The 27,061-nt window shown below is 34.8% G+C and overlaps 2 protein-coding genes across 2 annotated transcripts in view; one reads left to right on the forward strand and one right to left on the reverse strand.

Moving 5' to 3' along the window:
- Window positions 1-254: 254 nt before the first annotated feature.
- On the forward strand, window positions 255-25,368 carry MS3_00006884 (uncharacterized protein). Its single transcript, XM_051215124.1, has 3 exons — window positions 255-1,062; window positions 20,241-20,393; window positions 23,270-25,368. Exon 1 carries the CDS (start codon window positions 530-532, stop codon window positions 977-979), a length of 450 nt encoding a protein of 149 aa, XP_051068304.1. The 5' UTR covers window positions 255-529; the 3' UTR covers window positions 980-1,062; window positions 20,241-20,393; window positions 23,270-25,368.
- MS3_00006885 (uncharacterized protein) overlaps window positions 2,336-27,061 on the reverse strand; it is a 36,798-nt gene continuing 12,072 nt past the window's right edge. The window contains exons 3-5 of the mRNA XM_012939013.2: window positions 17,632-18,531; window positions 12,330-13,033; window positions 2,336-3,029 (exon numbers count right to left, since the gene is read on the reverse strand). Of these exons, the coding sequence (XP_012794467.2) occupies window positions 17,731-18,531 (801 nt within the window). The 3' untranslated portion in view covers window positions 2,336-3,029; window positions 12,330-13,033; window positions 17,632-17,730. The remainder of the gene's footprint in view (window positions 3,030-12,329; window positions 13,034-17,631; window positions 18,532-27,061) is intronic.

Genomic DNA, 27,061 nt, shown 5'->3' on the forward strand with positions numbered 1-27,061 from the left:
CTGTCTTATTATATGTACATGATATTTATATATAAATGAATGTGTAACAGCACATTTATATTCCAAGGTCATGTTTTATGATATATCTATTATTACTTACAATTCTTATCGATAATGTTTAGCTCTGATCATATATGTATATAGACTTTGAACACTTCCTGTTTGTCTTTTGAAAAATAAACAGAGAATACTAGTTATATTTAGATAGAAACATAGATTTTGTTATTTGTTGAATTCTATTTGACTTCATACAACATGCGATTAAATGACAAATAGATTAGACGAAGCTAAAAATATTCCTTTGAGAGTCAACTATGCTACTGTTCATCTTGCTGCAACGAATATTAAGACTTGCTATTCTGATTCTATTAAGTCCAGTATTCCTAATGATCATTTATCTTTATCAACAATTTCAAAAGACAGTATAGATTCATATAGCAGTTCAGAGTAAAATGGAACTCAGAATTCTTGCGAGACAACAGTTTCTAATCAATCTACTTATCAGATTTCTCATGTTATTGTACCAGATATGGTTTTTCCTAGTGATTCACTTATTTCTGATGAAATTCCCTGCAAATTTGAAGAAAATATTCTGAATGAACCTAGTCATGATCGAAAACCTGATGTAGTTTTGATATATGCTGATTTTTCTAATGATCCTTTACTCTGCAGCGACATTCTTAATAAATTCGAGGAAACTATTTCAGAAGAGTCAAATCTTGATGTCATACCAAATATTATTTTTCCTCATAATGCATTTGTTTCTTGTGGTAAACCTGTTCAATGTGAAGCACAAGTACTAAGTGAGCTCGATTTTGATTACAGTTCGGATGCTTTCATATCAACTGCTGTTTATCCTTATCACAAAGTCACTTCTAATGTTTACTCTAACCAATGTGAGAAATACATTTTAAACGAAGCCACATTATTCATAACCTGGGAATATGAAGATGCAACATTATTTCGTGGGGGAGGATAGTCTAAAAGTCTATGGTTCAAATTCTAGGTAGCAGCGGTTTCAGTACACAACCGACATGCTGATTGCACAATCCCAGGAAGCAAGTGAGTCTGTTCCGATTTTGGTTGTTAATTCTAAAAATAATGAGTGCATTCATGATAATAGAGCTTTTATCCAATTCAATGTCGGACATACACAGGATGAATTTGAGATGAAGACGTACAATTGATTACAGACACCTAGACAACAATTTAAGCTATGGCCGATGTGATGTTTGAATGAACTAATAATTCCTTTGTACTTGTTGAGTGCTTGATTTCGAATTCTACATACAGTACATTCGTTTGTGGTTATCTAGTATTTCTTGATCCGATTACGTTATTTCTGGGAATCTTAGTTCATAATATATTATTCAAATACTTCTAAGTATCATTTAACGCAATAACGAAGAGTCAAAATGATGTGACACAGGATGCAAATTACTCACCTAAACACGTACACAATATATGAAATTCCAGCAAAACTGGAACGATTGCCAAAATCACCGTGACTTTACCTGTTACCTTTGTGATTAATTTACAACTGTTCATATGTCAGCGATATCAATAGCCTTTCGAAAGCATCAATTGGTATGGACTAATTACACGGACGGTTTTGTCAAAAAACGTGTGTGTTTGAACCTCTGATTTCATAAATATCGTTGCTTTGTTAATGCTTAAGATATTCTATGCCTCTCATGAATTCGCGTTTAACACACAAGAACTCATCGAAAATCCATTACTTTACCTAATCTCAGCCCCCAAATGCCCTGGTACGGCCGAGAGTGGGGAGAGTTTGCTCTCCCTCTCGAAAAGTCTCACATGGCCACGCGTATATAGCTTCTGCCAGGGAAGTCCGACTCACTGCCTTCTCGTGGCGGAGGTTTTGCTTACGAAATTGAGAGGACGAAAAGCGAATGTCCGGTGCTTTAACCGGATCCCAAACCAATGGTGCACATGGGCTCCAGTATCCTGAAGGAACATATGGCGTATGAACCAATTGTTGGTCACCGGCTTCCACGGAACTGCATCTGCTTACGATACTCCACTTCCTTGTGGACCAGACCTCCAGGTTGAAGGCTTCGGGTGTGACCCCTTAAGCAAACCACCTGTTTCGGTTTCGGCACCCGGGCAGTATCACAGCACCCACACATATCGAATGAGATTTGTGTGTCGCATATGTATTTCGTGCCTCATTGTACCGATATCTATGTGTTAAAATAATAATAATAATAATAACCTAATCTCGGATATTGTGCATCTCGGTTCTGTCCTTTATTTCATGAGGCTCTTGAACCGATCTCTTTACCCAAGAACTACTAATATATGTACGCTAGTACTAAGTTGGTACCTTAAGTGTTAGTCGGTGTCGATCTGTCACCCTACAACGAAATGCCGTCATTGTGTTAGCCGGTCTATCCGGATACACAAAATCAACCAACAAAACATCAAGCCGTGTTGGAGAATACAGCTAGTACAAACAAACGCAACTTTCGAGTGAAGCAAACACTCCATATCATCTTTCGCCTACGTCAATCGTTCTAGGTTTTGCACAGATCATTCATTATTCAGTCACTATCAACAAGTGTAATTTAACTTGCCAGTTATTCGTTTGTATCCTAGATCGTATTTTCGGAGCGTGTGTGTGCGCTTGTTCACCACGTACTCTCTTCGTCAGATGTCTGTAACCTATCTTCCTGTTCAATTGAAGCGTATTAGAACAAGATAATAAGAGATTTGGAAACGAATGTTTATTTGTCTGTGGATTGGATTATGTGGTTCAAATGTCTATATTCCTTTATCGGTTTGCGCCATACCTCGTGATGATGGCGTATGTGGTTTGCGTTTTGGTTTCCCTTTTCCTCTCTTCTTCACACATCTCTCTTCACATTCTTGCAGTGTCGAGAACCTGTTTCTATTGCCTCCTTCACCTTTGTAGATAAATGGCATACATTTCTTCTCCTGCTTATTGTAGTAGAACACGTGTACTTCCTTGTCTCCTTCTCCAGCATCGACTGGCCTCATGCATTCTCCTGTTTGAAAATGGCAAAACACAAAACAATCAATGAGCACTATAAACACGGAATCAAGTCTCTGATTAAACGAACTAGATGACACAGGCACGTGCATCGGGCAAAGAAAGATGTCACTAGTGAGTGATACGCTCACAAATCATGGTTTCTGCCTGCTTTCAGATATGCGTCCCGAAACCTTTGTAAGGCAAATCACAACCTCCAGTGATGGAAGAACAAATGTGCTCTCACGGACCAAACATATGCTTCGACATATGGAATGGCGTTCTGTTTGTCATAAACAGAGTTCGTTCGGAACTTCCATCGATATCAGTCGACGGACTCTTGGAAGATTGCACACCATGTTTTTCGAATTTCGATGGACATACGAACAGCTCAACCGCAATCACAACACAATTACGGTGAAAACGTTGACATTAAGAGCAAACAACTACACTTACGATGGAGTTTATGGGCGAACACAATCTCACACGAGACGACCAATGCAAGTAGGAGTGAAACCTTGATGCTCATTTTTCAGTGACTATTTCGTGCTCGTGTGGTTTGTTTTAGGACTCCACTTTGAGCTATTTATACTCACAAACCTGTGAGTTAGCCAGTTGTTTTTGGTTGACACACAGTCGCAACTGCTCAAAGAAACGGATCAGTAAATGTCACGCAATCGATTCCTAGGATTAGTAATTCTGTTTGAGTGATTCACATGAATCAGGTCAACACACCTCACAAATTTCCATTCAAGTCAATCGAGATTAAGGTTGTTGTGTGTTGCGAACTCGCTTTGCTGTGTCCTCATCAAAATTGTTATTGTGATATGAGGATCGTGGCCTGGTGTGACGAGGTGAAACTAGTTCACAGTGAGGATTATTCAAGAATCGATAGGCTTTACTGTCAGTTGATCAGGTCACATGTGGGAAGATAATGACGTTGAACAGTTTTGTTGAACAGCGAAACGTGTGATGGTTGTTGTGCAGGTGACGATGACTGTGTATTTCGAGGTACTCGTTTGAGTATTGTGAAGCATAGGTCGAAGTGTTTAGAGTCTAATTCTCATGTAAAAATGAATGCTTGCACCTCGTGTGCACAGAACTTCGACCGGATTGCCGGCCCTCGTAAACATGTGTGATCAATTATCGCTATAATCGATGATGGACTGCAAACAAGTTGGTTCAGCCCAACGAAGTTCGTGATAGATTCCACCAAACATTTGTACTATTATCTGACCGATAAACGTAAGTATTTGTGAGCGTTTGACTGTGATTCAGTCAGTCAGTCAGCTACAACGTAGGAACAGGCACATATGTGCATCGGTCCAGGTTGCCATACCGCATCAGCACAACAAGATGAACACCGGATTCATAGCAGTGGTTAGGTCAAAGGTAGTAATATGTAAGAGAAAGATTGCATATAGAGATATAGTACAAGAAGAAAGAATTGGTTCGTAGAAAGAAAGATATGAAGCAATTTTAATCTCTTAGTTTAAGGGAAGACAGGGAGTGTATACACTGACGCCATTTTGATCGATTCTGAGCCATGTCACCAAGAGTCTCCAACCATTGGTTACGATAGTCACGCGGACCCCAACCAAGTAGTCTGCAACTACCAACATGGCTCAGACTAGAAGTTAGTGACTTCAAGTACTGATGCCACGTTTTGGTTTGGCCGCCCCTAACTTTCTTCCAACCATTTCCAATACCGGATAGCATTGCACGTCGTGGTAATCGGTATTCAGGCATACGTAACACGTGGCCCAACCATCTCAGTCGATGAAGATTCACAACCTCATCAACTGATTTACCATCATTCCCTAGTACCCTGCGTCTAACCTCACTATTACTTAACCGGTGATCCCAACAGACGCCAGCAATATTTCTAAGGCATCTGTGGTCAAGTACTAGTAGCTTACGAGTGTCTTATTCTCTTAATGGCCATGTTTCGCTGCCGTAAAGTAGGACAGAACGGACTGCCGCGCAGTATACTCGTCCTTTTATTGATAGACGGATATCTCGCCTTCGCCATAGGTGACGCAAGTTGGCAAAAGCCAATCGAGCTTTTCGAATTCGTGCTGAGATTTCGTCCGATACCAACCCATTAGGGCTGATCAGACTTCCAAGATAAGTGAAGTTGTCAACGCGTTCGACTACTTCACTCCCTATCCTTAGTTCAGGTGTTAACGCAGACCAGTCCTGAAGCAACAACTTGCATTTAGAGGGAGAGAAGCGCATTCCAAACATCCTGGCATTGTTGCTCAGTGCTACCAGAAGATTCTGCATTTTGTCGGCGTCTTCACCAAACAGGACTATGTCATCTGCGTATTCTAAGTCGATAAGTGGACCTCCTGGTAGGAGATCAATACCCGAGAACTCAGTCGACGAGAAAGTTATTTCCATCAGTAGATCTATGATGAAGTTAAACAAAAATGGGGAAAGTGGACAGCCTTGACTTCAAGCACTGATGCCACGTTTTGGTTTGGCCGCCCCTAACTTTCTTCCAACCATTTCCAATACCGGATAGCATTGCACGTCGTGGTAATCGGTGTTCAGGCATACGTAACACGTTCCATTCACACTGTCTGGGAATGGAGGGCAGTTGTAGAGTAGCTGAAGGCCAGCTGAACTGTTCTCTGAAATGTTCCGCCCATCGTTCTAAACGCCTGGACTGGGAGCAGATAAGTGTATCGTCTTTTTCCGATATAATCTCACTTACACTTGACTTATTAATTCCAGTTTCTTTTATTAGTCTGTAGAGCTGTCTTGTGTTCCCTATAGTCGCCGCCTTTTCCATCTCTTTTGCTTTCGTTGCCAACCACTGCTCACGGTCGTTTCTTAGACTTTTTCTTAACCTAGATCTGATTTGTTGTCGCTCTTCATCATGTTCAGAACCTGATGGGACGAGTTTGCGAGAATCCATCAGTGTGATAGACTTTGAAGAAATCCATTGGTTCTTTGAAACTCTGTGGTTTAAGTCGCTAGTAGATGTCACTGCTGTTTCCACAGCTGCTTGTATTTCATTCCAAGCAACATCTGGGTCAGCCCCGTCTTCAGAACTACCTAATTGTGACCTCAGTTGTTCCTGGAACCTACTTTTGGTTTCCTCGCTACTCAGTTCGGTTCTAATGGGTCTTTTTACTGTGGCTTTTTTGCGTCTAGTGAGGCGCAAGCAGATGCGTGCCCGTATTAGGGCGTGGTCGGAGTCCAAGCAGGTACTCCAGAATGAGCGAAAATCTTGTACCGACCCTCCACAACGATGACTGATGGCAATATGGTCTATTTGAGTCCATCGTTGGTTTGGTGCAGGCGGTCGCCACGTTAGATGATGTCTCTCCTTATGCTTAAAATTTGTGTTTGCTAAAAATAAGCGATTGTCTGAACACAGTTGCAGCAGACGGTCACCATTATCTGTTCGCTGTGCCGGAATGCTAAAATATCCACCTAAATGCCTTTCTGTTTGGTTTAAGCTACCTATCTGAGCATTAAAGTCATCCCCTACGAGTACTATGTCTGAGCGTTTAGCTTTCTGAAGAAGTTCGGACAGCTTTCTGTAAAATTCATCTTTCACATCATCTGAGCTGCAGTCAGTGGGAGCGTAGGCAGAAACGACGAAAGGGCAACGACGTGTGTCCCTATCCTTCCGAGTTTTTACGGAGCCGTTTAGTCGAACAGCACATAGACGACTGTTGACGGGGATCCACTCTAGCAGTGCTTGTTCCGCCCTCATGCTTAGTGTTATGCCTACACCTGCCAGTCCACGAGAACTGGCCATCGGGTCACCAGATACACGTAGGGTGTATCTCGTTGGCTCTCCGTTTTGCCGAGGTGAGGTCAAGTGAATGACCACACTGGGATCCTGTATGCGTGTTTCGCAGACACAGCATACATCAATGGAAAGAGACTCTAGGGTTTTAGCCAAGGAAGCCTGCTGACCGATTTGACATAGGGTGCGTACGTTGAAAGCTCCAATGTGTAGTTTGGAGCGAGGTTTCAGTAAACCTGGGAGAGAGTTTTTAGCACTAGAATCGTTGGCTATGGTGACACTTGAAGAGGAAGCCGAAGGAGGAAGTTTAGGGTTGAAAGTCGATGTAGGAGGAATAATAGGAATTGAAGAGGAAGGTTGATTATGCATACAGTGGTCTTGAGTGCTGTTAGAGGTATGAGGGCGGTTATCACTTCCCGGTTGCCCACACCGAGGAAGGGTTCTTCTGGAGGTACCTGAAAAGGAAATTGGATTAGAAGTGGTCTCAGTGACCTGAGAGCGTGACCGCAGTGCCCAAGGGACAACTGCTTGAGGCCGGTCGCGCACGGCCTTTTCGTGGGAGGTTTTTGACGTGTTAGCTCCGTTCTTCCAAGGGGCCTTACCGCCGGAGACGGAAATCCGCGAGGTAAGGTGAGGTGCGCATTTTTAGGGTCGACCTTTTCTAACCCCACCCCTCCTTGTGGGAAGGCAGCATCGCTGTCATGCTGGTTGTCTGAAGGAAACACCTTACTGCCGTCACACCTCTGTACAGTCAGCAGTACGACTTCGCCTTCGGACCTTGGGTTTGTTGCTTTTAGTCTTACCGCTCTTCAACCGACCTGTCTGACATGGTAGGACCTTGAGGAACGGTTGTTCCAGCCAGTATAGCTCGGTTGCTTCATCACGATAGGCAAGCCCGACCACCATGTCAAGGTAGCAACAACGGTCGGGTTTGACTGTGATTAGCAGGTAGGATAACTAGTGCTCAGTTTGAGTGCTGAATGTTACGTTCAAGTCTGCACAACCAAACTCATAAACCAAATAGCTTCACGATTTCATTAGATACAGAAATAATTGTCCAATATGATCAGATATATTTATTAAAGCTCACATGGAGTAAAAGTCACTTGAACGCCAGTCATTTCACAATCCAACAATCGGTAGATTTCAAAAATAGGTGGTACGAAGTAGTTGTGAAAATGCTTGGATATTTGAGGAAGACTAGTTGAGGAACACGGTTGACTAGGGTGATTTGTGATAGTGTCAAGAAGAACATGGTCAGTTGATGTTATAAACGAAGAGGAAAGCTGCAAATGTATTTCAGTCGAAACACTGTACATCAACGCGACAGCTTTCGAACAACTCTCACCCGTTGAATATAATTGCAGTACTATGATGAAAATTATTATTATTTTGTTCGACATGTTAATGAAAGACCACGTACGTTAGTCACAAGAGTGTATCGATTATTCACGAAACAGAATGCTAGCCTGGATTTGTCAATCATTTTAAACCAACTTGGAAATGTAGTCTCATTGAGGGTGTCCATGAGACGGAACAAATGGTTTCGCAGCATTGTAGTTGAAGAGTGAAGAAACTAAAGACACGAAGCAGAAACAATGCGGTTCAAGGTCAAGACTGCTTACCCAGTTGAGCTAACACCACATCAATGCTACGGGACTTAATTTGAAAACTGATGTATTAACTTATACCAAGTAGAGAAGTGTCGAATTTGTGGTTGATTCATTTGATTTCAAACAAAATAAGACCATTAGACGTCATTAGTGAAATCTCAGAATTGTCATCAATATTTATATGAATATTAATAACACTGTCTATCGAAATTATCATAATAGTTAGCTAAAATTGATTTAGAATAGGATTCCTATCAGTGTAGATATTTTTTAAACATTGATAAATTCGACGAGTTGAGAATCTATGACAAGCCAAAGAAACTCTGACAGCTGTCTCATTCCAAGTTGTAGCTTCTCGAGCTTATAGGTTTGAATCTTGCTCGTACTGGTTATTAATATTCGGAGGGCAATATATTTTAGTAGCGAAATATGACGACAACTAATATATTTCTCGACATTTCATCAGTATATGAACTAACATAAAAATCTATAACATCATTCAGACTGATTAAAAAGTGACAAAGATATAGTTATCTGGAATTTTTTGGAACTACAATTATCAAGCGCTCAATTCCTAAATTATGTCTAGAAAAAGAAACTGTTGTCATACTTCATGTGGAGTTAAAAGTCACTATCCTCTGGAAATTCAGTCTTTTGTATCGTAGTTCTTGATATTTTATATAAACATTTCCCAGTATTCAATTGAGGCAAATATTTGTTATGATCGATTTTACTCAACAATAGAAATACTTACATAAATGAATTTAGAGGATTTCTTAACTATTTCATCTTATTTACAAATGACTGATCACTATGTGGTGACCAATATCATGCGTGTCAGGTCCTTCTTAATCCAAATGGAATTTTATCGATCATTTTGGTTCCTAGTCTGGGTGACTTGAAATCGCATACATTATTTTACGACGTAACATATTGGTAGAAGGTGTTAAGAAGGACCTATCACACATGACATTAGTCACTATATAGTGATAAACCAATTTTAAATACATCCCAGTCCTGAAGATGGTCAGTCGCTGCCTTGATAGCTTAACAGTAACATCTCTAATATGAAGCTGGGTAACACGTGATCGAGTCTGTTAGGGAGCATCATTTCCCTTAAGAATACAGGTTCACTTTGTTGACAAGTGCCAAGTAGCAGGGTTTTCTGTCAATCGCCTTCAACCACCACCCTAGGTTTCGTCTAATTTACCAACGAGTTTTTGTGCAAATATTCTGAGCATAAATATTTGATGAATCAGTAGTTTATACTTATATATAGAAAATTTATAAACGTGTTTGTTTTTATCTGTTCTAATTTTCTTCCGGGAAAATCAGATAAGGGTCATTAAAACAAAAGCTTGATTGAGTTATACCATAAAATTCATTAAATAACATACTACCAAAACCGGTTAACTAATTGTGATTTCATTGAAAAGTCAATCAAATGAGTATGATTATCATTTGATATAAACAAGTTTACACAACTTCAATGTCAAGTACCACTTATCATTGTTTTGTTTTTCACATGTGATAAGTATTCCTTGAATTATTTCACCCAACAGATCCTTCATAAACAAAAATGATCTTAAGAATTCATTCATTGAATTAAGATGAATAAACATTTCTACTAAAAGTAGTTTTCAAAATTGTTTAATTATAATGTTTTCGTGTAATGAATGCTATTTAGAATATAATGTACATATTTGTATACAAACTTAATCATCTTCCTTCGACGTATATTCATTCATATCACTTATTCAGCATAATAACTTCAATCAAGGTATCGTACTTTAGTCGTTACTATAGTAAACACATTAATTTCAGTATTGTGTCATAGCGTATTTTATTGTAGTGTCGGTTATTATGTTAAGCCCATATAACTTATTCTAGCTTTCGGACAGACCATTTCATTCATTCCATTTGAGTCACATTTTGACCTTGTTAATTATTCGCTTATCAGTCTTGACTGTTTTTATATGAGAGTGTATGTGTGTACACTTCATATCCCATTACTCATCACATGTCTGTAGCTTACTTTTTTGTAACTTTAATTATTGAATAATGCTTGGTTAAAGGGGTGTTGGCTTATCCGCCATCGCCACTGCGCGTCGTTTTGCTTCGTTCTATTCCATTCACTTTACATACAAAATATATGTATTCAAAAATTCATTCTCGTTATTTGACTTATTAAATTCCGTTACTGACTAACACGATTTAAGTCGATGATCATATACGAGGATAGGCGATAACAAACATTCATATGATCTAAATGACGACAAAATTAACGGGCCTCCGCATTATCATTACTCAATGCTCCAAGCATTTTTACTGAGAAATGAGTAAAAACACTGAATTACTAAAAGGATATTGTTATACATATCACAGAGTTTGAAAACGCTGTATGTTAAGTCAATCGACTAATCTGTGTGTGAGTAATGTAATTAGAACTATTACAAATATGACTAGAACCAAAAAATGTTTTAATTAAACTACCGTTCCGATAGGATAGCGTCAGATACTTGTATTAAATAAGATCAGAATTAGACGAAATAAAAGAATAAAAAGTTACACTTTTTAACCATTTCTTCAGTAGAAAGTCTATAAGTTTGAAAAACTCATTTAGACAACAAAATATCTTCAGTAAATGTCGTCTATGAAAGGAAAAAACGTTTCGAGTAGATTATTCAAAATTCAACAAGCAGCTTTTTTTTAAAGTCTAATGGATAGATTGAATGAATCTTGTGACCATAATCGAATAATTTAGGAACACCTTATCAAAATCTAGAAGTTACGTAATCATAGAAATTGTTCATTAATCCTATGAATCAGAACTATCATAGTGTTGTATTCGGGTCGTCGCAATTGTTATACCGGAAAAAGCGCTGGTCACTTATACTCGGAACGAGGGACCTCGGCAATTCCCGCGATGAGAAAGTAAGAACACAAGACTGGTATAAGTGAATATACATTAGTCCCAAAACACTATGACGACGACGAATCAAAATAGTCTAAAATACACTGGTTTATATATTGATTGTACACCCATTTTGATTAATAATTATGATTAAATCACATACTCAGTTATAACAAATCACTTACTATGCATAGTTCATGTCAACTGAATACAAGAATATCGTATATTATACAGAAGAAAATATAATACTGGGAAAACCAACCGAAATACTACACCGAAATAATCCTCATGTTGAATTAGAAGGGAAGTAATGTTGAACAAAACTCATAATGAGTAAATCAATCGAAAATTGACTTTTCTTTTCATCATATCACATAGTAAAAACTTACAAGACTGAACTGTAAATAATGACTAAATGGCATAATACTGAATTAATAACTTTGTAATATATAAAGTTATCGAACATGTCTAAAACTCCGTATACGGATATGAAATATGTCATATTAAAGATAAAGATCTTTTAATGAAAAATATCTTATAATTACTTGAGCTACTTCATTTTGACTAGATTTAATAGTTGAGATCATGAGTCAATTGAAGCTAGACCATCATGGAAATCACAGAAAGAACTGGGAGACCGTTTCGTCCTAGTGTAGGACTCCTCAGAAAAACGTATCCACGGTTTTCCACAGTGGTCTAGCTTCAACTGACTCATGATCTCAACTACTGAATTAATATAACATCCACAAAATCCCTTTCTGATATCACAAAATTGCCTATAAATCAACTATATAATGAAATTAGATTCATAGTGGTAATAGTAATTCTTTAAGCTTAAATAGTGGATAAAACCTATACCTATCATGTTGTACAATATATATTTACTTGATATTCATTAAAACCGGTTGCAACCGTTGAAGACAAGTAAGCATAACTGTCAAGTCATTTATTTAAGGGGTTTGTTGATAATGTTACAAATATAATAATATTGAACAAAACTATCTTTTTCAAAATTCAGATTACCTATAAATAACTGCTTGAACATCTGGGCTACTTGTTTCCTGACATCTAGATATTTCATCAAGTTATCTAATTTTGTTTGTTTCAATACATCATTATGTCTATCAGTCGCATAACCCATTCAGTTGCGTTTCTGAAAAGTGTGCAACCTTTCGTTGTATAAGCTGAAAAATGACCAATCAGAGATATCGTGATTGCTGACAATATGCATCGAAAAGAATGTAGATTATTTAGATTTCTGTTGACTTATATTGACCCACTTTTTTTCAGGAGGACGCGATTGGTGTAATGGAAACAATTATCATTATAACCAATTGTACCGGGGATTGTTTTACCGTGCTTATTTGTTTGACTGTACCAAAACATATACATTCTTCTGTTGATTTTGACCTTGCACGAGTTCGGTTACGCTCAGTAGCCACACTTGTAACCTGGCACGATCTCGGTATTCTTTCGATACCACGAGATCGCAACAAATACATCTTGACTACAGCCATCACCTGCCTTCTGATATTTGGCTTACGGACGATCTTATCGGTTAACTGGCACGTAGTCTTCCTGTAGTGGTGATTATAGTCAACCGCGACTCGACGCCACACTACAGACTAAACTGTTAAATTCTAATTGGTGACCACTCACCATCTATTGCAAGGGTCGACCAAGAATTAAGAAACGGAAACTTGCTGAAATACTTTGTGCGGAGAATTCTATATTGTACCGAAAAAATAATATTGAATAAAGTTAATAATAAAGTAATAAAAGTCAAACGGCTATTAACTAGGAGCAACCGCTGAAAAGAAAAAAATATTTTAGATTTTAAGGGTTTATTAAATACTGTAATTTTTTTAATTCAATTGTGTGATTGGCATCAGCTTTTAGAATACAAATAAAAAGGTATTTAATAATAAATATGTCCTAATAGATAGAAAAGTTATTTTTCTGATGTTTCGTGACTTAATGTAAGTTACTTCTTCAGAGACAATAAATAACCGACATTAAATTAACTATCAAGTTCAACCTTGACATTGATACCTAGAAAGAAAATGCTTATATTATTGGTTGAATACATGTTACATTTTTCAGTTTTTTTTTGTTACTTTGGTAGTTATATAGCAACTATCATACAACCAATTTTGATTATGGTTAATTTTGGTTAAGCCCTTTTATTAACTTACTTAACAGACAATGTTGTTTGAACGGTAACAATTCGCATATTTCTTTGTACCGTTATGATCACTATAGAACATGGCACACTCTAGCTAAAATGTTGATCACTTAAATATCACTCGATGATTCATTCTTCTCCCAATGTATATATGTACTCAAATCCTATTATTAGTCCTTGCTTTGTCTTGCTGCGCCCTTATGCAATTTGACTATAAATTTGCCCATATATACTTATTCGCATCTCTAATTCACATTCGCTCGATGTGCATATAGCACTATCCGTTAGTAAACTGTAGTTGCCATTTCATATTGCCTTCTGATTTTAAACACCTTTGAGATTTATATTATCACGGTTATCAAGGTGATCGATTAAAGAAACAAAGCCACTATAGTCACTTAGTATCCACATAACGTGACATTAAAACTCTATCTAGACAAAAATCAAACGATCTTTATTATCTAACAAATACTTTGTTGTAAACATAGGTAAACGTTTTATTGCGGAACTTTTCAAAGTGAGTCTAAGATTTTACTAAGTGATTTCCTTCATTTTAGTAGTTTGTCAGATTACTTAGGAATCAATGTTTTACATTTATTTAGTACAGTTTTGTTTTTGGAAATATTCATCTAAGAAATATTAGACCTAATGGTGATCACCTTTGATCTAGTAATTTTGAATAATAATACCTTAAAAATATTCAAGAAATGAATGAATGTAATTTGTATACTAAATGATTAGTGGATATGATTAAATCATGATTTAGTTCATCTGATTTCACAACAATAATAATTTACTTAAACAAAGATGGATAGTGGCTAGCAGTTGAATGCAGGACGCAGGCTTCGTCCTATTTGGGACTCGTCAACTGCATGTACTTGCATCCAAGAGATGATGTTCATTCCAGGACTCGAATTCAGTACTATTCGTTTCAAAAGCAATCGTGTTATTCACTTAGCTACTGAGTCCTAATGGCCACCTACTTGTGAAGTTTAAATTCACTTGGTGTTGTTTTACTTGTATCTTCCAATTGTTACTTAGGTCTGCAATTGATCAGTCTCTTGTTGGCGTTTGAAGCGAATGGTACTGGGTTCGAGTCCAAGGGTGAACATCAACTCTGGAATGCAGGTACATCCAGCTGACGAGTCCTAAATAGAACGAAACGCGCAGCCTGGATTCTACTGCTAGCCACTACTAATCTTTGCTTAAAAAGCTTGTGACTGAATATTATATCAAGGCAATCCGCACAGGATGCACATAACAATGAGGAGATACAAGTAAAAATAACACCTAGTGAATATGATAATTCACTTAGTTTAATAATCATAATTCATTATCACATAAAACTATAGTAGAAGAAACAAACTAAAATTAGTGTAAATAAAGCTTTTTATATTGTGATCTATTTTGAGATTAGGTTACTCTATGGAACTATCATTCATATGAATTTTGATCAAAAGAGAGAGTTTTTTAGAATAACCCTAGACACTTCGTCGAAATCATAGTAAAATACGAACAAAATCAACATATCATGTAACTTTTAATTTACTCTCAACTCATCATTTTGATGGTTTATGATTTAAACATAAACAAGAAATTGATATCATCATATAAGACTTAGAGTGTACTTTCAATTAAAACATAATGTAAAACACACATATTTGTTAGTGTACTTAATAAGAACATATAGTGGTGCCTAGTCTGTTGTATACCCTGATGATATTCTCGTGACTTTCGGATTGCTTGATTTTCCAAGAGTGATGGAACAGTACATGATGGTATTGTTTTATGCTAGGTTCAAAGAGAATTGTATACTATATGCATGCAAATCTGCCCCTATATTGTTCCTATTGTTCTTACATATTTGTTAATGTAATTAGTAAGAACATATTAGTAAATTATTTGAAGAAACATCAATGAGAATTACATAATTTACAATTTAAACTATTACAATATCCATTATTTGAACTTGAATTATGGTTAATATCTTTGAATAAAGAAAATAGACATTAACACAGTTGAATGCCGGCTCAGTGAACTAGAGGTCAAGCGCTCGCGCGCGAAACTGATAGGTCCTGGTTTCGAACCTTGCAAGGTGGGGTTGTGGATGCGCACTGCTGAGGAGTTACACAATAGGACGAAGCGGCAGTCCACTGCTTCCAGGTTTTCCACGGTGGTCTAGCTTCAATTGACTCATAATATCAACCATTCAAATAAAATTGTTGATTTAATATTGAATTTATGCTTTGAAGTTTAATATGTTTATTTTGTTTTAATTTGTCTAAAATAGAATAATAAATGAATCGTATAGGATGGTTATCATACTTATAAGATTTATTGTTACATTGCATGACTGGATAAAAGGGAGAAAATGAATCCGAATTATTTAGAATATTTTTTGTTTGTTTTAGTGTTCAGTGTTACTTTATCTATGTCAGTTTATTTCGGTTTTAAAATGGTTCTACTTTTGTAGTTACTCAAAACCTAAAAAATGAAACAATACTGAACGTTCATTGATTTGTTGAATTTTATGGTAATATTGAAAATGATAAAAGAGAACGATTACTTTAATAGGTATATTCATGAGTCGATTAAAACTAGATCATCACTGAAAACCTGGAAACTCTGGACGACCGTTTCATTCAATAGTGCCCATCCATGATCCTGCATGCAGGACTCGAACCCATGACTTTCCGTCTCACTCACGAACGCACAACGTTTAGATCACTGAATCGAACGATTATTTACTAAGAGAATAATTAAATGTATTAAAGTATGATTCTTGAATTGGTTGACTGAAATTAATGATTATGAAAAATTATTCAATGTTAAGGAAAGTAACAATAAGAAGTTGTTGTTTATATTACTTACTCAATTGATAAAATATTCTCATATTACTATTCTATTGCTACTAAAATCAAGCCAACCGGTTGCACGGAACAATGGCAAAATATGATGAGTAATAATTATAAGTTACTATTACTAATGACCATCTATGGTCCATGTTATCACAAACGTTTTCATTGCTTACATCTTTTGGTGTAGAACTGCAAAGTTAATCATCTAAACTAATATTTTATCAATACTACACATGATCCTTTATATTATGCGGTAGTGTTTCAAGGCTACTTCCTTATTCACATGAAATTACTTGTATTTTACAAAACGTTTGGTAAAATCTCTGACTATATTATCTCAAACATTTACATACAATAAACACTGAAATTTAATGGGTCTCTACATAATATATATTCTTGGTGGTCGAAGTTTTAATAGTATTTCCAGTCTTAGTGTTCCGATAATGTTAATCTTATCAAACAATGAACTGTCTTAGCAAATTGTGCATGTATAGTTTAGCAGTAGATATCTAACTACTGGTCTCCATTTATCCCGATTTAGAATATTTGAGACATTTGTGCAAACTTGACTTTACAAGAAATTCAAGATTTGTTTAAGCCGACTATCTATATCTACCTCTCAAGCTGATCACGAAGGAACACATCTTATTATAGATTGATATCATCAATGGGTCAGTATTAGACCACCATTGAGAATCTGAAAACAATGGACGGTCATTTCGTCTTAGTATAGGACTCCTCAGCAGTGCGCATCCACAATCCCGCACACCGGATTCGAATTCAGGATTTTCGGTCTCGGTCAACCGATGTTTTATTTCAGGTTTTCAATTGTGCTTTGTGATTAATCCAATCATAATATCATTTTAAACTCAACAATCTCTACAACTTCATGTACTTGATAAATACATAATTAGTTACATTTTTCATTAAAAGTCATAACACCTAGTCATTATTACCTACTAACGAATAAAACTTCAGAATTGCTTTTAGAACAACTAGTTTAACATTCATAAGAACAAAAAGAATATCTTCACTAATTTTTTATGATGTATAGTAATGAAATAACATTTATGTTTAGATACATATGTAATTTAACAATAATATTCGTTATTGCAGTTATAATAAAGTCATATGCAACTTGTATGACATCATTTACAATTAATTAGGATATAATAGACATAGACATATATATTATGTAATACAATAATACAATACTCTTTATATATATCGAATCTCAATTCAAGGAATGTATAAATACAAATGAAGAAGAATTGATCCATACATTTAGAATAAGATTAGATCTTTTTATTCAACAATATATAATTGAATCAAATGATCTATTCACTTTATTCATTATTGTTAAGTATCATTCATATTCATTTTATATACATTTTAATTTTTGACAAATAAGTAGATGTATATCAGCTCGAAAATTTGGATTCATAAAACCATATATAATTGGATTAATTGCATTATTTATATAATATAAATAAAATATTGGTAAATATAATGGTACATATTGTATAGCCATTAACATAGCTGGTATAAATGTCACAATATAAACAACGGCTACAACAAATAACATTGCTGCTGTTTTTAAATTTTGAAATGCAATATTATCTTTGATTGTTTTCATTGAACGACGTGTTTTCTCTTCATTTATACTTAAATTGGTTTCATAATTTAATGTAATTGGTTGAATCATTACTGATTCTGTATTATGACAACAATTTATAGGAACCAATGTATTTGATTTCATTGTTTGTGGTTGTTGTTGTTGTTCGTGGTGGTGATGGTGCTGTTGCTGTTGTTCTTCGTGGTGGTGGTGTTGTTGTTGATGATGATCGTGTTTTTGTGATGGATCATTCATTTCTTCATTATTTTTTATATCAATAGTATTACATGATAAAACATTTAATGGTTTCATTGTTTCCGTATAATTTGATTCAGATATTATAGTATTATTTATATGTTGATTGAATCCATCACATTTAGTGAATGGATTATCTTGATTTGTTAATGTTAATTTCATTGGGGATATTTTTATTTTTTTCGATTGATAATTAAATAAATTTCTAAATGTAAATTCACAGTTTTTCTTTTTTATATGATTTTTTTCGATTTTTTTATGGTTTTTATTCTCTTTTTTTACACCTTTTAATTCTAAACGTTTTTTAAATACCTAATAATTGAGAAGAAAAAAAAAACATGAGAGAAAGAGAAAACAATGTAACAGATAATGAAAAGTAAACAAGTAATTTAATGGTTGAATTCATGAGTCAGGTGAAGCTAGACAACCTGAAAGTATTGGACGGCCGTTTCGTCCTATTATGGGACTTCCCAGCAGAGCGCATCCACGATCCTGCTGGTAGGATTCGAACCTAATATCTATCGAACTCTCACTTGAACACTTAACTTTTCAACCACTGAGTCGAAATTCAAAGTTGTTGATGTCTAACTTCAACTAATTCATGAAATTGAGCCACATGTCCACCAGTGATTTCAGTGAGTTACTATCTCACAACATACTCAGATGAACTCCACTGGTCACTGATTCTTAGCAGAAGTTCAAGAAATACCTCGTGAAGCCAGTCACTATTGAGCATATGCTGATTATAATCAGAATGTGATTTCTGTGGACATTTTATGAATTTAATAGTTAAAGTCATGAGTCTTTTAATGGTAGACCACTATAAAAAACCTGGAAACACTGGACAACTGTTCAATTGATCGATGGTTTTTAATAGTGGACTAGCTTTAATCTACTCATGAATTCAGCCACTACAATCTCGACAAAACCCCGTTTTTTATAATGATCTATTAAAGCATTAGTTATTATTGTAAGATTATTATCAAGGACAGTTAACAAGAATGAATCTCAAAAACAAAAAAAATTAAGCTCTTTCAACTATTCGACCTAATTTCGATCAATTTTTATTTTAACCGCTAAAATGATCTGATTTTATTGGATAATAATAATAAACAAATAAATTAAAACATGACTAGTGAATACTTTAGTTCGACAGTTTCTAATAGATCAAATTAAATCATTTATTGATTCCTGCAAAAAAACAAAAAAAAACAAGTGGAAAATTATGTTACCTATTAAAATAACCTCGAATATGTAGAACGATAGATCTATGATACCGTCTTACATTAACAGCATTAGATACTGGCTTAGTGGTCTAGTGGTTAAGCGCCCGCGCGTGAGACTGATAGGTTCTGGGTTGGAAACTCATGAGGCGGGATCGTGGATGCTCACTGCTGAGGAGTCCTACAATAGGACGAAACAGTCATCCACTACTTCCAGGTTTTCCATGTTGGTCTAGCTTCAATTGATTCATGATCTCATCTATTTAAATTAATATAATATACACAAAAATCCTTTCAATACATTATTCATAACTTAACAAAAAGTCTCAGTTCTCATATTCAAAATTATACGTTTCAAGCTTCTGCCTGCTATGCATCATTATAATCTTTATGATAAATATCCTCTTAATATTATTTATGAATAACATCATCTTTTTCTTAAAGAGTTTAATCTTAATTACCTGTCATCTACACATCTTATTATGTTTCTATATCAATCTAAATATCCACTTGAACTAGCGTGTGTTCTATTATTAACTTAAGAATAAAAGTTATTTATTTTGCTTCTCATGTAGTGATTTAGTTCAGATAAATGAAAAAACAACTAATTAAAATGTCATATGTAAATTTCTAATTACTTTTAATCAAAATGTTAGTAATATGTGGACAATGATGTGTGTTGATATTGTTTGGTAACATGAAAATGATTGATGAATATCTATTATTGAAATATTGTTGGTATGTTAATGTTACTATGTATCAATCAGTCAATCACTGTACGTAACTTTTTTTATTAAGATCATGAGCCGATTGATGTTAGACCACCGTCGGAAACGTGGAAGCATTGAACAGCCGTTTCGTCCTATTTTGGGACTCCTCGGCAGTGCGCATTCACGATTTCACTCGCGGGATTTGCACGCGTAACCTACTGGATCACTAAGCCGGCACAATGTACGTAACTATTGTGTCAAGTATTGTGTTTATGAACTACGTAAGTTTAGCATGTTTATTGGTTAGTAATTAACTTATGATGTGAATTCACTGATAGTTTCTATAATACTCATTAGAAAGTTGATCAACATTTGACTGGTCAGTCGTCCAACTCAAGTAATTTAGTACCAATAGAAATTGTTAAGATGCATTCTTAACGAAACAACATATAAATGTTATTATAGTTTAAGTGAAATAGTAGTTTTACTCGAAGATTGTGCTTCAAATCTTGTCTAGTTATGTGTCCAGACCTCGAGTTTCAACACGCTTGTTTTATATTTGAAATTATGGTTAAACAGTAAATTAATAAACGTAGCGATACATTTTCGCTGAAATACGGTTGAAATCTTATTATTTCAGTGATGAGCAGATGAACTGGAAAATTATTCTCTATGCCCTAAGAAGAGATTAACACCCAGATAGCTCAACAATAAGTTACTTTATTCATTCAAGATTTTCACAACCTTGGTGATCCAGTTGACGGGTATCACATAGGATGAAAAGTGCGTTTTTGGATCCCACTGTTAGTGACTATCCATTTCTGCTTAAATATCATCACTGACATCAACAATCTTTTTTTATTTTGTCGCAATTCATAGCTTGGACCTATTCCATGCTTAAACTAACAATATGCAATAGTGCTAAATAACAAATTTATTGTGGATGTTTCTATCTTTTTATATGTGCGTTTTTCACGACTCCTCTATAATATATATAATATCTAGAGCTTAGATTCTTGATATACCGCGTACTATTTGAGCACTCGAACGCTAGAAACCTATAATTGGAAAACGAGAAAACAGAAGACGAGTGAGAAGAAATGCTACTCCGAACAGTGTCAAATATAGTACAAAACTGTTAGGTGTTTATAGATTCTGGAATATTATTTCAATAGATGACTTGGTGGAATGTCATCAGCTTCTTCGAGTTCACTCGTAGGCCATCCTCACAATATTCAATTTGTTTATTGGAACATATACTTATCCATATATCATTTGAAATCAGTAATGTTTATTTTTGAAAAATAACAGTCGATACATTTTCATCTTGACACTACACCTCAATTTCAATAGTCTACCGTGTAAATGAAATAAACGGATGAAAATCTATGCAAGAATAGATTCTCTATTCAATGTGATAATCTAACATATAATGTTTAAAAGTAGAAAAAATATAAACACTGGCAAATTACGGATTGAATCAACGAAGACTCAGACAATAAATCTTATATTTTAACTTGTATAGAAGAATAAAGTTTTCTTGTTTATCTGAAGAAAGTGAATGTCTAACTTTTAGTACATATATGTAACTGTCTTGACTATTATTTCAATGAATTGGAGCATGATGCATTTCATAGTTTATTTCTTTTCAAGCATGATATAAATTAACAAAATGATTTAAACCAACAAGATATGTTAATATATACTAAGATTTTTAGACATTTTTGATCCGCATAACTCATTCATAATTAGCCTATCGATGGTAAAAGAAACAGTCTGTAATTTTATCGCTTGTAGAAAACAGATTATTACATCATAAAAATAATAGCTGTTATATTTAGAGCTTAGATTGTTGATAAACCAAGTACTACTTGGGCACTCGAACGCTGGAACCCTGTAAGTTGAAAACGAGGAAACAGAAGACAAGTGAAAAGGAATGCTATTCCGAATAGTGTCCAATATAGTACAATACTGTCAGGTGTTTATAGATTTTAGTAAAAGTAAAATCATCATTATAGTCATCCAATCCGCATACAGTGGTATTTAGCATTTGTCCAACAGGGGAGGTATACTTAGGGATTCTAGAATATTATTTCATTAGATGACTTGGTGGAATGTCATCAGCTCTTCCTGACCTTCCTAGAGCTTCTTCGAGTTCACCTGTTGGCCGTCCCCACATAAGTCTTTGCTGTTTTCTTTTTAATTTTGCACCTTCAACTTCATTATTTCTATATTAGGGCGTAAATGAATTTCTCGTTTATATACACTCATGGTAAATTATCATTTCATAGTGTTAATTAACTAACTAGCGATAATTAAAAGTGATAATAATATCGTGAATTTAATACATTCCGGTAAGTCAAAAACCAAAGTTGACAAGTATATACATGTTCTAGATAAAGGTTGCATATACCCGAAAAATTATTTACCTTATGTTAAATACAAAATAAGGTTATACCATTGTAATTCACTAAGCAGTGTTAAACGTTATTTGTGAATTGATGGTTTACCTCTATTCTATAGATGGTATGTAAAGACATAAGAAAGTGACTGTTAGGTTTCAGAGTAAGAGTCAAAATATATTACTAATTATCAAACATTTCATGAATACATTTAAACCAAACATTCATGAACATTTGGTTATTACAAAATCTCTTACGAGTTATAATAAGAAAACCAGAATTATATGTGGGATCCTTTTAAAAAAAAGAACTTCAATCTACCACCTCTAAAAAATGTTTCGAGCATTCAGAATTGTTCAGAGTTGTCAATTAGATAAAACGGAACATTTGGAATTTACCAGACATATTGACCTGACGAGGTTTTTTTTGGTTTGAATAAACAACAAAAATTAACGAAGGTAATTTTGAATATATACGATTTCTATAAATGCATCCCTCAGTAATCTATTCATCATTCACTTTTGCTAATACATATTCTTTACCAATAAAAGTATGTATACTTGATAGCAAAGCAAATATTTTATCAAACTGATAAATTAACTTGCATTTTTTCTCATTTATACATTAAGTATAAAACTTAAGCGAATGTAATTTTTTTCCCGTTAACTTTTTATTGTGTTGAAACAAAATTCTACCATTTAACATTTGAATGTAGGAATGATCTCTAATTAACTTATGGTGAATTTAAAAGAGACTAAGTCTCAAACCCGAATACCCTCAGAAACAGTCCTAATATAGGAGAGAACAAACCAACTTCCAAACGAACAGGAAACTAGGGAAAGACGTTGAAAGCGGATAGGACACACATTGAGGAAATCATCAAACTGCGACACGCGGCAAGCGCTAACTTGGAATCCTGAAGAGAAATGAATGAGAGTAAGGTCAAAGAACACACTGCATCGGGAATTGGAAGAAGACATGTAAAGGATGAATAGCTACTGAAAAGAACTGGAAAGGACTGTCCAGAACAGAGTTGAATGGAGCATCCTATGCACCATCATGAGGAGTAACAAGTGTAATTAAGTAAGTAAATGTTAAACGGTTAGTGAAAATAATTGAATAAATAATAATGTAATAAGTATGCAACAAGAAGTTTGGATTATTAATGTTTTAATCCCTTGAAAGACGTATTTATCAATTAAATTAAAGAAAATGAAGGACTGGGCTTTAAATAAGTTAAACGGTATTGGTACAAAGAGAAACCTGACAAATATTTTATGAATGCAAGTATTAGATTTATCTATATCAATTTCCTTTGATTAATTCTATTTTCAGTAGGTAACATCTTGAACCATAATGCATGTTGAATATGATTCATAATAAACAATTGATGATGAACAACAAGTTTTTGATAGTTCTACTTAATCATTTACTCAACGACAAATGACAATGATGTAAAATACAATCCTGAACTTATTTCGTAGTTCCACAGGCTTAAACGAAATGATAAACGTAACGTAATTATAACTATTTGCCAGTTTTAAATCAATATGTTTAATTACGTGAAATTCAATAGCTATGTAAAAATATCAATTACCATATAATAGTCTACAGGAAATATTTTTTCTGTAACGATTCTCTCAGTTATGCAATGAAAGCCTTAAGAACAAAAACATATAAAATCATAAACTGTCTCTGGTATTACTCAACAATTTTGTATATCATGATTGTTTTATTTTCAGAATGAGTTTTGTGGAGATTTTAGGAAATTTCACAGGTTGAAATCATGAGTGCGCACTGCTGAGGAGTCCCATACTAGGACGAAACGGCCATCCAGTGCTTTCAGGTTTTCAATGGTGGTCTAGCTTCAACTGACTCATGATTTCAACCTGTGAAATTATTTTATTTGTTTATTATTTATTTTAACACATATATATTAGTACAAGAGGGCACCAAATATATATGCGCCATACAAAACAATGAGAATTTGAAGAGAAGAAGAAGGTGAGGAGCGTAAAAAAAGAGAACAATAACGAACAGATTAGTGTAAGGTAGCGTAATAATAATAATAGTAATAATGGGGGAAACAGAATGGTACAATCAGAAGAGATCTTTCAGTTAAGGAAGAAGCAACCACTTTTTATGAAGAAAGTAAGAGAAGGTTACAGCAGGATCGCCATAGGCTTCTATTCTGAGTCATATCTGATAACGTCTCTAGCCACTGTGTTGCACCATCTCTGGTACCCCAGCCAGGGAGTCATGAAGGACCAACAGAAGCCAGCCCTTCGCAGCCTTCTTTCTTGCCACGACACCATGTCATACACTGACCACCTCTCCGCTTTTTCCAACCAGTCCCAACGTCGGCAAATAATATACGACGTGGAATTCTCTGGGACGACATTCGGAGAACATGTCCAAGCCACCGAAGTCGGTGTTTCAAGATGGTGACACCAATTGAATTATCATCTCTGTGCCCGAACACACGATGCCGAACCTCTGCATTACTAACATGATGTTGCCACTGGATACTGAAGCCCATATCCACCATTGGTTTGGGATCCGGTTAGAGCGCCGGACATATCATGATGGTAGTACGTATTTCAACTACATAGAAACACATGTATTTCAGCAGGTCCCAGTCAGTAACAATAACCTTTGAAGATAAATAGTACTTAAAAGAATCCATAAATACCTCTAAATGTAACCCAGATAATTAAAATTCAATTTATTTGAGTATGACCCTTCTTTCTTGTGATCATTTCGAGTCATCATATATTTTCAACATCATTAGGTGTTAATTACTTATCTCTATCTTATTCTATCTAATAGTTAACATTTATTTTATTATAAATCACGTTAATAATATAAAACTAAGATTCATTTTGATTATAGTTTCTACTCAATAGATCATGTGTTGAAATGTTATGTTTGTTTACTTTGTAGACAAACAAACAAATAAACAAACATACAAACAAAACAAAAAAATATAAACATATTATATTATTAATAGATTTCTATGATTGTAAATGTGTTTACTTTATTGATTATCAATAAAACCATATTGAAACTAACCAAATATCTGGAACATACGTAAAATAATTTTTTTATTATTTTATCCCAACCTGTTTTTTTTGTTTTTGTTTAAATATTGATTAGATAAATTGAGAAAACTTTTTTACCGCATATTCAACAGATGAAAAGAAAATAAACAAAATGGTAAAATAATAAGCCTTAAAGTTGGTTATTAGTTGAAAAATGGTATGCACGTATAACTAACGTCTGCATAAGTAATGGAATAGTAGACTATCCTAGGAAGGATGGTACCAATGAACTCCATGTTTAGATTTGATTAGCTTACTTGACTGATTCAATAGCCGAAGATTTCTGACTATCTGATATCTGATTTTACAGTTTACAGTTATCATGTTACCAGAAAAAACTTAGGCTCTTAGGTAGAGTTATGAATTTGTATTATAACGGTTGAGATTCTTTTGTATACGCGTATGCGCGAATGGGACGTTAATTTACCTTAAACGAATATCTACACTAGATTCTCTTCCAGTGTCTATTCTATAGGACTTCAACACAATTCAGATCAAGGACACGTGATTAGCCTGACCACAACGTAAATATATTTCCACACCAAAAACCTGACACGATCCAACAAAAATGAACAATTAATAATAAGTGATAATAAGGATAGGGGAATATGATAACTCATCTGACACTTGTCAGACTGTCTACATGTCTGACTAAGCAGACAACCAATCATTATCATTCTTGCCCACACATGACTTTGTAATATCGTATTTAAATCAGCTGTCGTATTCAACGCTTGATCTTCATGAATTTTCTTTTCGCAGTTATCATGTTACCAGCGAGAACTTAGGCTCTTCAGTAGATATTCATGATTTCACAACATTGTATTTAAATCATCTGTTGTATTTCAACACTTCATCTTGATCATCATAAATTGATTAGTTTGCAACTTCATGATTGAATGTGAAAAAACTTAACGTCTGTCCTATGGATTTGAAGTGTGAACACAGTTTGCCAATATACAAAAATAATGATTGTTAGGTTTTGCATTCAAAAATTATCTGAAAATTATGTTATTGATGTGAACACAAAAATTAATTACCATCTCCTACAATACGACTTCATTATCTTATTAAATGAACCGATGAAAACTGTCGAATTTTTTGTTTCAGGTATTTCATAAAAAGACAGTCAGTCAGCTACAACGTAGGACCAGGCACATATATGCATCGGTTCAAGTTGCCATACCTCATTAACACAATAAGATGGACACCGGATTCATAAAAGTAGTTAATTAGGGAGGTTGATTATGAATACAGTGGTCTTGAGTGCTGTTAGAGGTATGAGGACGGTTATCACTTGCAGGTTACCCACACCGTGGAAAGACAGAACTGATTTTATTAAGTTCGTATAAAAGTCATATTATGTCAAGACTCTCACAGTGTTGTTTATAAACTACGACGATAAT

The sequence above is a fragment of the Schistosoma haematobium genome, chromosome 2 (assembly GCF_000699445.3).
Source record: "Schistosoma haematobium chromosome 2, whole genome shotgun sequence".
Classification (NCBI taxonomy): Eukaryota; Metazoa; Platyhelminthes; class Trematoda; order Strigeidida; family Schistosomatidae; genus Schistosoma; species Schistosoma haematobium.

Bases quoted from the DNA above. Each gene is read 5' to 3' on its own strand.
- MS3_00006884 (XM_051215124.1), top strand. From the start codon at position 530: ATGGTTTTTCCTAGTGATTCACTTATTTCTGATGAAATTCCCTGCAAA.